Source organism: Penicillium coprophilum, assembly GCF_028826855.1.
Source record: "Penicillium coprophilum strain IBT 35676 chromosome Unknown utg000006l_segment0_segment0, whole genome shotgun sequence".
NCBI classification, from domain to species: Eukaryota; Fungi; Ascomycota; class Eurotiomycetes; order Eurotiales; family Aspergillaceae; genus Penicillium; species Penicillium coprophilum.
In genome coordinates, this window is record NW_026622725.1 from 1,991,393 (window position 1) to 2,005,871 (window position 14,479).

A 14,479-nucleotide genomic window follows, 5' to 3' on the forward strand; every position below is an offset into this window, starting at 1 on the left:
GTGACGCTACGGGTGACAAAGCGGCCAGTTGTGCAAGTCGTGAATTTCTCTAGCAACGGGAAAGCGGCTCTTCTATCCCGAATATCAACCACTGCGAACTACTCACACTCTCGACCATTGAGTATTGGCAAGCGGTCACTCAAGATGTTCTCACGCTCTGCTCTACGGAGCCTCGCATCCGAACTGCGCTGGACTGCGCCGTCTACAATTTCATCCGTAGCTCCCCTGCAGCAACGAGCATGCCTTCACCAAAGTGCATCTTTGATGAACTCGCAGCAACCTCAGAGCCAATCGCCCTCCAGCCATCCTGAATCTCCTCTTAGCGCCACTCCTCGGGCACAAGATACAAAACCGAAGACTCACCAGGGTGTCCCGGCCTCCAGCTTCGACGAAAACACCATGACCCCCCAAACACGCGCACACGTCCCCATCGCGAAACAACCCGTTGCCCCGACTTTTACCTCCCCTCTCAAAGTGACAAAGTCTCTCATGTCACAACTCCCTCACCTTGTCGGCCAGAAGCCGCACTATATCGTCGCTCAACTGCATGCACGACCATACCTATTGACAGAAGGGGATCACATCCGGTTGCCCTTCCTCATGCCCAAGGTCAAGGCGGGTGATATTCTGCGATTTAATCGTGCCTCGGCACTTGGATCCCGCGACTTCACAATGAAAGGCACACCGACTATCGACGAGCGTATCTACGAGTGCCGGGTTCGTGTGACGGGTGTGGACGCGGAGCCGCTGCGCATCAAGGAGAAGACAAAGCGGAGACAAAGACACGTCAAGCAGGCCAAGAGCAAGCACCGCTATACGCTCATGCGTGTTATGGATGTGCGGGTGAAGACGCCGGATGAGTTGTTGGCGGAAGGTGCGGTGGTCGTGGAAGACTCAGAGGACAGCTCAGTAATTGAACCCCGGTCATAATTGAGTTGTTCGGTGTTTGGGAGAAGCGTTTTTCGAGGCGAAAATATGATGTCGGACCTTGATCCGATCGTGGTTCGAGGCATCGACAGTACTAGTCGAGATATGGCCTGATCTTTGAGCTATTGGTAATTACCTTGCCGCGATGCATTGATATATCTGCGGCATATTGTACAGATAGATGGATACGGGCTGTTCTTTGTATGCATTGTATTCTATAGTATTGAAGTTTTTTTTTCTTGTAAGATCTCTCTATTGCATAATCTAAGAGGTCTTTATATGAGCTCTTCCTGGTACTTGGGCCAGCTCGAATCATCATCCCATCCCCGCTGAGGTTCATTCAACAAGGCCCAATATCTCATCCGCAATCTTCTCAGCAAATGCATACACAAGGGATTGGGGATGACCTGGAGGCAAAAATGGAAAACTGCTGGCATCAACAACTTTCAACCCCTGCACATCATACACATTTGCATGGCTGTCAACCACAGCCATCGTGTCGTTCTTGCGTCCCATTTTGCATGTCGCTGATGCATGGTAAACAGTAGTCATACTCTGATGAAGGAACTCAAGGATCTCAGCATCAGTGGAAACGTTGAAGCCAGGAAAATATTCCTCGTGCTCAGCCACGCCTAGCTTGGCCAATTCCGCCCAAATTTGCCGCTGTCGCTTGACAGCCTGGATAGCAAGATCAATATCAGTTGGATCTGTAAGCCATTGCGGGTCGATCAAGGGTGGGGTGTCCATGCTGGGGCTAGCGAGGCGGACTGAGCCGCGAGATAGAGGAGCAATCAATGCTCCACTGAGGGTTGCATATTGATGCCCATCTTTCGGATCTGTGTTGACTTTATTGAGATTATAACCATTGAATGCACTGATGGGTAGCCATTCTAGCTCTGGCCAGTCAGATGGGAAATTTGATAAGGCGAGACGAGATTTGTGAGTCAGATTTGAGCGATATGGGCCGGGCAATTTCTCCCAGCCGTAGTAGCCTGGCCCGAAGATGGAGAGGGCCCCTGTGGCATTTTGTATATACTCTTTCACACTAAGTGCTGCCAAAGTTGCGTTGTTGGCTGAGGCTGAGGCTGTGAGGACGTTCACGCGATGTGCAGTCCCGAATATTGGGTGGTCCTGCATATTTTGACCTACGCCTGGGAGATTCTTGATGCAGGGAATGTCAAAGCTTTGCAGATGGTTGCAAGGTCCGATGCCGGAGACCATCAGTAGCTGGGGAGACTGGAAGGCACCGGCTGATAGAATGACTTGGGCGCGAGCGTGTAATGTAAAGTTGACCGACCCAGTCCCAAAGGTGCCTGCGGTCGATACTTGCACCCCTGTTGCGCGCGTATTATCACCGTTAAATAAAATCTTTCGGGCCATGGTATTCTTGTACACTATGGGTCCGACGCCTTTGTTTAAAACGGTCTGAAGGAAACTCGACTCGGAGCTGGAGCGATGCGCGTTTCGCGGGTCGATGGTGAAGGTTGCAAAGGCAGAGCCAAGTAATCCACCACTGTTAAATCCATCAATCTGCTCCATGCCGAGAGCGATGAATGCCTTCTGGCACCATGTAGCAAACGCATTCACTGCATTACTAAAGGACACCTCTAGCGGTCCGCCTGAGGGACTGAACGCATCCGGGGTCTGGCTGTTCGAGGAATTGCTGTGTAACGCCTGGTTGGGAGGAGTATAGCGGACAGACTTTTTGAAGTAGGGCAATAAGCACTCGAAAGTGTAGCTCTGGTCATCTACCTCATCGGCCCAGCGTTGCATGCTCTCAAGCGTTGGCCGCTGGTAGAGCATGTAGTTCCTAGCTGAAGAACCCCCCAAGGTTTTGCCTCGGGCATAATGCAAGACCCGGCCTCCCGATCCAGGCTGCGGCTGCGTACTGAATCCCCAGTCGATGAGTGGCTGATAGTCTGTTGGGTCTGAGCCCGTGTAATAGCTAGAATACCCAGGGACAATGGAGTAATTGCCATTATCAATTTCATAGAAGCCCCCCGCCTCAATGACTGCAACGCTCACTGTTTGGTTTTCAGCCAGACGGCTTGCGATAGTGAGTCCGGCATTGCCTCCGCCGACAACTACATAGTCGAAAGTCGTATTCGCCCCTGGAATGCCAAAAGATGTGCCAAGCAAGGGTCCCGGATTACCGTAGGCAAATAGATTCAAATTCGGCGGATTGGCCGATGCTAATCCCAGCAGTGATGATGCGAGGAGAGCAGGCGCAATGTTGGTAGCAAACATCATGGTGGTAGACGACCTGACTTGGAACACTGTCATGAATGAAGAATCGCCATGTTGCGTATTTAGTTCCCAGTACTCCGTGGGCTGAAAGCATCTGTGCCGAAAGCATGCCGATCATTCCAGCACGCGACCACCTACAGAGTGCACATTGCATAGATCCAGCCTTGCGGCAGATTTCCGGGCCCTCGAGGGGATTTCATGGATGGAACTTTCGATGGACATTGAGACTTCCGTAAATCAAAACCAATGGCCAGGAAAAACAAGGACACGGAATCATTGATGCCACATTTATAAGGTGTCACATGTTCCTTTCATTGTAGATCATCGTGGTTGGGCTGTTTTCACGAATCCTACTCCGTACATCTTGATAATTCGCGTTATTGAGTTTTTTGAGCTGTAAATAGTATATGTCTTGATTGATGCTATTGAATAGGACGACTACTAAAAATCGTTAGAGTACAAGAGCTAGCATGAGACATTGATATATATCCTTGGGGATGGGTATCACGCGAAAAAAGACAACACCAACGGACCCTAATACAGCTGTTCAACCAAGTGACCTTGTCGCAGATACCGGTCTGCCCACCCCATTCGTCTGCGAAACTTGCGAATCGGGATGCTCCTGAGTTTCATCAAACGTTGGGCTGCCGTAAACACATATACCGTCTAGCTCATGTGAGGAAGTACGACGATTGTACTGTTGCGGTGAACCAAGGCGAATAATTCTACTTTCTTCATCACAATGCGACATCCGACGAGATAGTGAGGAGCGATCTTGGGAATCGAGAGTAGGGCTCATGCTTCTACTCGAGGCTACCCGTGATACGCCATAGAGACGTCGGAAGAGAGGTCGAAGTGTTGGAAGACAAGCACAGATTATCCCAACGGATTGCTCAACCGAGGACCAAGTTGCTGGCCCGATACTTGTATAAGTAGGATCACCAATGACTGCTGACTCGAAACTGATAATGCGCATAATTGAGACGATACAGACGCTGGTGCATATTTAGTAATACAGTCCATTTTGAGAGACGAGAGAAACGTACAAGCCACCCAGTAGGAAGATTCCGCTTAGAATACATTTTTGTCGGATCGTTGTTTTCACTCGCCAGGCCATTGGAAGCGGGAGACAGAGTACCAGGAAATCGAGAATCATGTTGCCAATGCCATTCCAGCGGAAGAATGCCACTTCGTTGATGCAGTGACCTGGCTCGCTTGTATTCCACGCTTTGGATACTGGTGAGCATCCCACAATCGAAGTTATTGAACATACGATAAAGTAGGCAACAACCATGAAGCCAGAGGCCCAGAGGACCCAACGAAACCCTCTCACAACACCAAAAATGCGGTAGAAGAGAAACAGCAGCGAGGTCTTGGTGAGGACGGCATTGGTAAAGTATAGAAGTTGGACAGCCACGAAGCTCTGCATGGTTGTTAGAGATTGGAGTCAATAGAAAGGTCTGATGCAATACCTTGCCAAATCCTATAAGCTTCTCAGGTGTTATGTATTGAGCGTGATGGCCATAATCGTACAAGGGGATCTGTGCCCATCGCAAAGCAGCCATACCCCAGTTTACCACCTTCCCCCTGTTAACTTTTATGCTCGTTGCAGGATGGAGAGACTAGATCCCAAGGCAACACTTACCAGAGATACTGCAATGGTATAGTCATCCCACCACAGGCCAGCACGGGAGATGTTGCGGGCAACAAACCGCAAAATCACGGAAGTGGTAGCAGGGACAATGCTGACAATTGTACCGACATAGATACGCCATGAAATGTTTGCATTCGGTGGATCTTGACCTAGTGCCATGTATGCACTTTCATCTGCTATAGAAGAAGCACGTTTTGTGCCAATGAATCCTCATTTTAAACACCTTATGGCGGAGTGTTTTTTGACTGTTCAATAGACATATGTGGACATCTAGGGATTCTGGGGAAAGATTCGACGTGTATAGCCCTGTTATAGAAACCTCTCACTCTTTATCCATTTAAGATATTGGACGGATTTGGCAATATGATCTCACGAATATATCAGCATCATAAAACGGTAACCGGTCTTGGCGGTAGGGGTTTTGGTACACCCGACTGGAGTGGCAAGTCTTTATCTAGCTTTTTATATGGAGATCGAATATTGTAAGATATTATTTACTTGAGAGATTAGTACTTCGAAATGTGAAGAATTTGGAAAAAAGTCAGAGTTATTTTGGACCTTTTGAATCCGATTGAAGAGCTAAAAAATATCCTAGACTATCAGACGAGCATATTCACCATACTCTGCTACAAGCGTGAATATCAAGAGACTCATGAAGTCTAAACCGCCTAATCATGATAGAAACATAATTGTGCTGATTGAACCAGCTTGAAAAAAAAAAGGGCTCGAGCAGGCGCTGTTAACATACAGTGTTTCCTATACCACAATCTTCTTTAAATGTAGTTTCTGTCGGCAGATTTCCAAAGATCTCTGTTGCATATCGGCATATAAATGGAACTCATCCGCCACACAGGCCCCAAGGAGTCGCTGAAAACCATCGAGGTCTGGATCCGCGCTCATTATCAGTTGCTTGGACTGGGAGATACCACCCAAGTTGGAATTAAAAATTCCCCCTGCAGACAAAGGAAGGAAGTCTTCATATGTGATAGCCTCGTAACTCAGGAGTTGCTTTCTGAGAAGATCCTGAAGTGAGATTGGGGACCGTTGCTCCTCCGATAATAGGACGCCTTCATTAGCCAACTGATGACCCAGCGGTGTCAACTGATAGGTGAAAAATCCCAGTCCCAGGTCGTGGAGTTCCGACAGATTATCAGGAAACTCTTTGAAGCGGTCTTCCAATAGCTTTTCATAGGCCTTTCCTTTCAAATTATGATTCACAGCTGTTATATTGACTTGGTCCAGGATTTGATCATAAAGCTGGCGTCCTTGTCGGGTCAAAGCGAAGCCTCGCTGCTCCACTTCCCCAAAGCGTGCTGTGTGGGAGCCCTTCACATATAGACCAGACGAATCCTTGAAATAAACGGTTTCCTCCAGCGCCTTGAAGCTTGTCTGCCGCAGAAGAATCGGACACGATCGTTTTGGCGGCCCCTCGATACGCTCCTTGACAGGCATTCCATGATCTGACATCAATTGTTGTACAAGATCAATATCAATCGTCCGAGGTGTTAAGTGATTGATATGCGAGCCTGGGAAAGAGACAACGTCCGCAATTAAAGGATGCTCAGCTTTGAGCTGCTCGTATTCTCCAAGGGTGACCGTTGCTTTTGAATGCCACCGAAATGTCTCCAGACCATTGCTAATAAGGTCTGTGCATTGATCTGCTGTCAAAAAGCCGCGGCTCTCCGCGATATCCAACAGGGCAAGAAGTCTGGGCGTGAAAATCTGTCTTTGCTCCAACGCTTTCTGTGCTAATTTCCGAGTCCTTTCAGTCAACAGGTCCATGCGCAAGACCGTTGTGAACACGCGAAATGGATTCTTATCGAGTGCCTCTTTGGTATTTGGTCGGAAGGCCGTGGCGTGCATGGGAAATCCGGCCAGACTGAGGTCGTAGTAGCCCACAGGATACATTCCCATCACAGAAAACATGCGACGGATTGTATTCAGCTCATACGCTGTACCCAGTCGGATGGCTCCGTGTCTCTCAACACGATGCCGTGCGGGCAAAACGTCATCTGGGTTGATAACGCCATTACCTTCCATATTCTTGCTATTTTGAACTGCTTTCGCATCTGCTTCCCAGACCACATCAATTAGATCTCCGTAGAGAGGGACTTCGTTCTTGTACATTTCCGAAAGTGCATGACAGAAGCGGGATCGCAAAATATTCTGATCGTAGGCCATCTTGAAGGGTTAGAAAAAGTAGAGGTATGACAACGAGTATAAGATGTCAGAAGTGTTTTAAAATGGAGTAGGAACTGCCGATAACGAATGTCGTATTGAAGAGGAGAAAGACCGATTTTATATACCTTGGTGCATTGACTCCGGGGATCGAAAGCAGCTGATATCAATTCTCCTCGTTTACCCGCTATCTGCCGCCTTTTGTCGGGGAGATAAGTCTAGATAACTCATTTACTACATACATACCTAGGGAGCTGGATCAAGGTGAGTCAGATGTTGTTTTTAATATTTGATGCTGAAAGTACATGTAAAGTCATAGGTAGCGTATCTCATCCGACGGGAGAGAGTATATGTTTACATTTGGAAATGGGTCCAAGGCCACTCAAATGTGTTTCTTATTGAATGAGTAGCAGTATAGACCTTGATACCAGAATATATTTTAAGCTAGGAGGTGAGTAAATAAATAGGTAGAAAGCCGCTCTCATAGAATACGAGTCATTCAAGTGCTGGACCCATCATAGAACCATATTTGCTCGCAGGACTTCAGCTGAATGATCAATTGTTTTCGGTACTTCTAGCATGCAAAGGAAAAGGAAGCACATTGGGGTGTCACTTGAATTCAAAAGCGGAAAAAGACAGGAGTCTGCCCCATCCTTTCAATATCGAGGTCCCAATGGGGCCTCTCACAAGTTTCAACCATTATCTTCGAACTCCAAGTCAAAAGGGCCTTCATCTTCTACAAGCGACTATGAGTGCCATCTGTACAAAACCACAGCCATCGTCATCAAAAGAATAAAATCATAATTCATCATCCAATCTATGTACATAATTCCTGTCTATAAAATCGGCGAAAAGGAAAACCAAAAAGCACAAGTAATAATCCAGTCCAATCCAGATTATTCCAAATATTTCCATCGTCACGAACAGGTAGTCTGCTGCTATGCAAGCTGACTCGGTGCATGGGGTATATGCACCCATAATCAAAAATTCCAGAGAAATCAGACGCTTCATCCCAAAAAAATCAAGAACAAATTCCAGATAAAACGCCGTAGTAGAAGGAAGGTCATAAGAAGACGTCAGGGGGAGCTAAATGGCCGAAAGTGAGGTGAAAGGTGAGGTCGGGGCGGAATTGAGGAAATATACGAAGTGGAGGCATAGGGAAGAGATGAACAGAGTTGAATGTCATCACAGGGGCGCCATAGAGGCTTCCCTATCTTCGATATCACTGACGGACGTAGCTGGCGACGCAAGTCCCGACATAACCGAGCTCGAAGCCCCCGTGCCGGCATCCATCATAGCATCATCGTAAGAGCCAAGCGACGTAGTCGGCATGCGCGGCGGCGCATTCTTGCTAGATGACGCCATGAGCTCCGCGATCCCCGGCTTCGCGGGGACATGCTTATGTAGCGCGGTAGCATTGTCCAGACTTTGCAGGGCAAAGCCCATGAACTCGGCATTTTTGTGGCTGACACCTAGAGTCCAGCGGTATTCACACAGCCGGACGCGGTAGAAGTCTGCCTCTTCGTTTGTCGGGGCAGTGATGCGAAGCAGCATGCCGAAGGAGCCGATGAGGGAGAAGTTAGTGCGTGCGGAGGCGGGCCAGAAAGAGCGGAGGTGAGCGGGGCGGAGACGGTTGACAAAGTCCATTGCGGAGATGAGACGGGTTTTTGCGGCGGAGCGGCAGATGTGCGCGAGGTACTGGTCGGTGCCTTCGGCGAGGAGGGAACGGACGATGCAGCGGTGGAGGGTTATTTCGGTGGCAAAGTAGGCAAGATGGAGGGCGCCATTGCGGGCATGTTCGTCTGTTATTGTTTCGACAAGTTCGCCGTTGGAGGTTTCCATCTTGAGAGATGGTGGGAGGGAGGAGAACCAGTCCTTGAGCCGGATTTGGGCTGGTTTGGCCTTTTCTAAGATCATGCGTGTACGCTGGTTTCCGGCGGCAGAAAACTCTTCGATAGCGTGCAATGTATAGAAACGGTCGAGGATATCGGAAAGGATGGTTGTTAATGCGACCATGTGGCAGAAAAGAAGAGGCCCGTGACCAACGGCGGTTTCATCGTGCGAGGAGTCAGTGCCGGAGGCAAAGGCATCCGAGAAGTCCTGCTCCACGAGATCCTTGACCGTCCAGTTGAAGGCGAAAATATGTGAAGGTCGGCCATGCACCAGCGACGACCATTTATCCTGCATATATAGAGCCCACGCAAGGCGTTTCCGCAAGCCTTTCTCCCACGTCTCCATACGCCAATTCGTGCAGTCCTGATGCAGGCCCAGCTCGAAAGCGGCCGTCACCAGCTGACCATTCAATGACGCCGTAGCTAGAGTCGACTTCTGTGTCAGCAGGAGCCCGGCTTGGATGGTCGAGACACTGGGGAATTGCAAAGAATCCATTAGTAGCTTCAAGGCCGAAGCTTCCAGTCGTGCGGCATCGGGTTTGCGCGCAGTTTGTGAGCTGACACCGACGTCGACGAACTTCAAAGTCAAGACGTAGACTGCGGCAAGAAGTAGCGGTGAAAGGCCACGGCGCTCACGGTAGGATTGGCGAAACACTTCCTCGATCAAAATCGGGAACGAAGGATGTACATGATCGAAGAACTTCTCGATCAGTGTTGAGCCGTAGGGAGCGACCAGGCTCTCAACAGCATCAAGCGACATGGCCTGTGAGTCATTGACAGGCCCGGTGTCGACGACGCGCATGAAGGTGCCATCATCGGCACACCTCCGCACACGTGAGTTTGAAACTGTGCATTCATCGTATTGGTCCAGTGGAAGATATTCCAGCAAGGTTGGCTCCAGCTCAGTGGTCATGCCAATATGCTGGGTTGACTGGTTAAAAAATCCGGGCCGAATCATGCTCACTGCCTGCGGGTGAGACTCGGTCTCCGGGATAGATTGCTCCGGTTGAATTGTCGAGGGTCTGGGGATTGTTAGAACGCAATTTCCTTTTCTCTATACATGGAGCTGAAGTCTATCCCCAACCGATTGGAATTCCATACCGCTTAATTCCTTCGGTGGGCTCCGGCCCGTCCAATTTCCTTTTCTTAGATGGAGCCTCGGATGGGGCTGTGAGGCCAAAGGTACACTCCTGGCGATGAAAATCGCACGAGTAGCATTTATTGACCATCTCGTTCATGGCACACCTGCTCTTTCTGCGGAGACAAGCGTCACAGCTAGCTCCATTCCGTACGCGGGGAAGGGTCGAATTGACGGAGATGGGGGATGGGGAGAGCGTTGGGGTCGATGCCGTCTGTCGGAGATCAGGGGAATGGGCTTGAGAATAGCCCGCAGGCTGGATAGTGATAACGGTAGCCATGTGGACCGGAGCTAGCCCTGAAGGCACGATAATCGGACAAATAGGAAGGGAGATAGAAACAGTGATAGGGTCTTCACGGAGTACCCAGGCGTGTCACTCCGCAATCTAGAGTAAGATCTCTGGAATATCGAGTCAGTCATTGGATGAGATCATGGTGATAAGAGAAACACACCTTATCAGAAAGGCCCGAAAAAAAAGTTGACTATCTCCGAAATAGGTGGAGATCCAGAGATATATCAAGCCGGCGAGCCTGCGAGTGACTGCAGCAGGATGAGATGCCGAATCGTTCGCTCCGTCATTCCTAGAGATGAAGAGAAGAGAAAAAGGCCCAGAGATGGGATGATGACATCGATCTATCTAATAGGTAATATAAACCATGAAGAGTCCAAATTGGGGACTTTTCCAGATCGACCCTTTTTTCGTCTCGTAACAAAAACCGTTTTCAACAGGTCCATGACTTGAAAATTATAACACTTTAATTGTCAAAGATAAGCGGTATCGTGCTGATTGGTTCTCAAACCCAGATATGGCATTACGTACTGAATATCATTAGGTCAGCATCGACTCCGTAGCTACTTGGGCAATGTGTTAGATAATAAGAACTTCCCATTTATATTATGCAATATAGGGATCACCCCCCAGGGTATATAGATCAACTCCCCTTGGGCCCTCGGGGATTGTCTTCCCTGCAGCAAAATGGCGTTGTAACTGGTTACTTACTGGACCTCGGGAGGATTACTAGGATCTGCCGGACCAATCATCATTCAGTGATAACGGTTTCTCACTCAACCAATCATAGGTCGTCCCATACTAAAGTCGCAGTAGTGCCCGAGATATTTCCTAAAAGAAAAAAAAAGAAACTGTGGGGTGATGGATGGGGAAAACCCAAAAAAAGCCAAAAAGCCTATAACGTAGTGGATGTATCTAAGCCGTATACATGACTGTAATACAGTACCACAATTGGATTAGCTGCACCCCGGAGTCAGGAATTCCTTCCCCGGCACATGTTGCGGTGGCAAAAGGGCACGGACGGGCTAAGGTTTCTATTATCAATCCTATGGAGTACCTATGGAGATGTTCACTGATCTCTGTGCAAATCATGGGTACATCAACGCCTTCGAACTCCATGCTCCTAAAAGAAAGAAAAAAAAAAAATACAGCAGGAAGATGCTTTTACTCGGTGAAATTGCGCAGCTTGGTCAGCTCATCCAGCAACTCTTGCAAGTCTCCGTCGGAAATCTTGTTTTGAAGACTCGGGATGAGAGACTTGGCTTCCTCGGCATTGTCGCAACACAGACTACCTATTCAGAGGATCCCAAGTCAGTAACTCTGAGGTTGACCAAATCTTCCAACGCTGTTCAGGTGCAAGGATGGATCGAAGGTCTTGGCTGATGAAAGTTCAAATCAAAACTTACCCAACTGCGACCGCTCAAACATCTCGAGCTCCGTGTGAGAGTTCAAGAGTCGTTCCACGGCCTTGATGTTCTCCTCGTCCTTGAATCGGGCAAAGACATCCAAGTAATCCAACGTCTTGGTCAGGTTTCTGAGACCGTCCAGGTAAGCATTCGATCTCAATGGATCCATGGTCCACTTACTCCGGCTCTTCGTATTTGTTACCACCGCGTCGCTTGTTCTCCAACACTTTGTGAATAACCAATCGTGCTTCGGAAAGTGAGAGTGTGTGCGTATGTTGGTCAGCGCCCAGCTTGAGTGTAGAGGCAGCTTCCAGCTCGCCTTGCGGCAGCGCGCGCTTGCGGTGTGTGGGTGGGGGAAGTTGGACGCTCATAGTGCAATGTGAGAGGCGAGATGTCGTAGGTTCGGGGATGCAGCTTGATGCGTGTGAGTCGAATGTATTGGTGAAAAAGATTTGCCCGGAGCTACTTCGTCGACGCCGTGTATCTGCCGTCAAGAAGATGAGGTAACTTGTTTGGCGCAACGTTTGATCTTTGCAGTTTCACTTCCGGCAGTTCAAGGCGGTGACGCCGCTACCGCCTCTACATGCCTCCCCCGCAGGAGTGCAACAAGATCTCATGAGAAAGACCATTGAGATTATTTATTATTACTAGTACTACGCATCATAGGTATCTCTTAGGGTACTGGTGTCTTATTTTTGTTCATGGAGAAAGTCCCAAGGATCTCAATGGCAGCTATGCATTAAGTCTATACCTTCCGAAAAGCAACCTCCCGCGGCAGACGGAAGCTGGCACAGAACATCTGCTTCTTGGGACTAACCAGCCTCACATTGTGAATAGCGAGTTCCACGTCCTGGTTACCCTTACCTCCCACACAGTCATCGACGGTGATCTTGTGCCCGATACGCTCAGAAATTCTCTCGCAGATGTCGATGTGATCATCCACCTCGTTATCTGAGTGCCCTGAGAAACAGTAAACGTGGACCATGGGCAATTTTTGCTCCGTCTCGGGTGTAAACAAATGTTCCTCGCCAGCATAGAGCCCGGGGAAGGCATCGAGGAATTCAATGGCCGTAGCAGGCAGGTTCATAACATAGTGATTGACAATGGTGGGACGGGTGTAGACCTTCGGCGCGGGTAACTGGCCCCCCTTGCCTTGCGCGGCCTTACGCTGCTGCTCTCTGCCCACTTTGGGGTGGATAGTGATGGTAAGAGGCTTCGCCGCCAGCAACGAGCGACCCGAGGAACGGATAAACTCCCTACCGTCCTGGTTGAAAGGAGTAATGAAATCTTGCACCTTATTACGGGAGATAGCATCTTGCATAACTTCAAATCCATGAGGATTGAGATCGTTGGCCCAGACGAATATCTTCTTCCGGCCTGCTGGCACGGCGAAGGGGCCGACTCCGGCCATCACGTCGCAGACCATTTCGCTGGGCTCGAACTTCTCGACCAGGCGGCGATGCTCGGTTTCTAGGCGGCTGTTCCAATAGACACGGGCATAGTCGAACCGGAATTCGCAGTCCTGCTCGTGCTGGATGACATTAAGATCATTCTCACCTGTCAGCAGTTCAAATGGGAAGGTGCGGAACTGGCTGTGTGAGCCGACATCTTCGGTCTTATTGATGACAGTACGGATGGTGGGGTTCTTGTCCATAAGAACCTCGGCAATTATGTGCTTATATGGCAAATATTGGGCGCGGAGATTTAAATGCACTGTTTCGTTAGTGTTGGGTTCATAGCCAGTGACTCAGACAACATACAGACATGCCCCACTTGAGTGAAGCCTTGAGGGATCTCTTCCATCATGTCCTCGGGTAGGACTGATGAGATGATCTCAGCTATGAGAATGTTAGCGTGGAATTCTTATGTGAGAAAACATAATCGCAAGCATACCATATGACCAATGGTCATATTCCAATGCCAGTTCATAAGGCCCCAAGGCGACCGTTCCCTTATTCACGAGCTCGTTGATAGTAGGTGACCATGTTGCCTTATCTATAAATCGCGATTAGAGGCTATCGAACAAGGTGATAGGGAACCTAAGACCAATAGACATAAACATACCTTCAACCTTGAGGTCTTCGCGCAACAACATAGCCTTCCACACCTTACCATCTTGGTCCTTCACCTCACGGATAGCGCTAATGCGTGGCAGCAGCAAGAGATCGTGGCTCTTGGTCAAGTCTTTCCGCACGTTTGAGATATCGCTTGGTTTAAAAACGCGGGCGACAGAGAGGGGCACGTTTCTTCGGAAAAATGACCGGTCGAGTGTGCGCATGGCACGGTTCACAGGGGGTCGGAACATGGCGGGGGTCTCGTGGGGGGTAGCCTGCCTGGAAGCCTCATCTGTCGATTTCATTGGAGATAGAGAGTGTTTATATTTGGCCGATTGCGGATTGTCTCCTTGTTCGAAGCTCGAGGCGCATTGCGGCGCGATAATTTATTTCTTATCAGCCACGTGACATTCTTATCTGTGTAGATCGGTATAGATCTGGGCAGGTCCTGTAGATTACATGTGAAATGTAGCACGAGATTTCAAAATCGGTCTTCATGAATTGTGAGCAATGGTCGTTCTCAGGATTGTGTAAATGGCACGCTTTGGTCTATGAAAAAAGCGTTTGAATTTCTATCTCCCATGTGCTAAAGTACTGGGCCCAAAGCTCGGGGGAAATTGTAGGGTAATACCAGATTGTCATATCTACGCCGTTTGAAAATGCTAATTTTTGTCCATTGATGGAATAGAACATT

At 48.9% G+C, this 14,479-nt stretch overlaps 7 protein-coding genes across 7 annotated transcripts; 1 reads left to right on the forward strand and 6 right to left on the reverse strand.

The window, feature by feature from the left end:
- Nucleotides 1-144: 144 nt before the first annotated feature.
- N7500_009710 (mitochondrial 54S ribosomal protein bL21m) lies at nt 145-930 on the forward strand (the record flags this gene model as incomplete). Its single annotated transcript, XM_056680849.1, has 1 exon — nt 145-930. The coding sequence occupies one exon, from the start codon at nt 145-147 to the stop codon at nt 928-930; it is 786 nt and encodes a 261-aa protein (XP_056528231.1).
- A 333-nt stretch (nt 931-1,263) lies between these two features.
- N7500_009711 (GMC family oxidoreductase) lies at nt 1,264-3,177 on the reverse strand (the record flags this gene model as incomplete). The annotated part of the gene is made up of 1 exon (XM_056680850.1): nt 1,264-3,177. The coding sequence occupies one exon, from the start codon at nt 3,175-3,177 to the stop codon at nt 1,264-1,266; it is 1,914 nt and encodes a 637-aa protein (XP_056528232.1).
- Nucleotides 3,178-3,721: 544 nt separating this feature from the next.
- On the reverse strand, nt 3,722-4,987 carry N7500_009712 (uncharacterized protein; the record flags this gene model as incomplete). Its single annotated transcript, XM_056680851.1, has 4 exons — nt 3,722-4,169; nt 4,221-4,597; nt 4,647-4,754; nt 4,820-4,987. The coding sequence occupies 4 exons, from the start codon at nt 4,985-4,987 to the stop codon at nt 3,722-3,724; spliced, it is 1,101 nt and encodes a 366-aa protein (XP_056528233.1).
- A 597-nt stretch (nt 4,988-5,584) lies between these two features.
- N7500_009713 (VOC family protein) lies at nt 5,585-7,009 on the reverse strand (the record flags this gene model as incomplete). The annotated part of the gene is made up of 1 exon (XM_056680852.1): nt 5,585-7,009. One exon carries the CDS (start codon nt 7,007-7,009, stop codon nt 5,585-5,587), a length of 1,425 nt encoding a protein of 474 aa, XP_056528234.1.
- A 1,182-nt stretch (nt 7,010-8,191) lies between these two features.
- N7500_009714 (putative C6 transcription factor (OTam)) lies at nt 8,192-10,316 on the reverse strand (the record flags this gene model as incomplete). Its single annotated transcript, XM_056680853.1, has 2 exons — nt 8,192-9,920; nt 10,000-10,316. 2 exons carry the CDS (start codon nt 10,314-10,316, stop codon nt 8,192-8,194), a joined length of 2,046 nt encoding a protein of 681 aa, XP_056528235.1.
- Nucleotides 10,317-11,489: 1,173 nt separating this feature from the next.
- Nucleotides 11,490-12,102, reverse strand: N7500_009715 (DNA-directed RNA polymerase II subunit RPB4; the record flags this gene model as incomplete). Its single annotated transcript, XM_056680854.1, has 3 exons — nt 11,490-11,617; nt 11,732-11,859; nt 11,912-12,102. 3 exons carry the CDS (start codon nt 12,100-12,102, stop codon nt 11,490-11,492), a joined length of 447 nt encoding a protein of 148 aa, XP_056528236.1.
- Nucleotides 12,103-12,476: 374 nt separating this feature from the next.
- Nucleotides 12,477-14,090, reverse strand: trm5 (tRNA (guanine) methyltransferase; the record flags this gene model as incomplete). Its single annotated transcript, XM_056680855.1, has 4 exons — nt 12,477-13,444; nt 13,492-13,569; nt 13,625-13,726; nt 13,796-14,090. The coding sequence occupies 4 exons, from the start codon at nt 14,088-14,090 to the stop codon at nt 12,477-12,479; spliced, it is 1,443 nt and encodes a 480-aa protein (XP_056528237.1).
- Nucleotides 14,091-14,479: the final 389 nt, after the last annotated feature.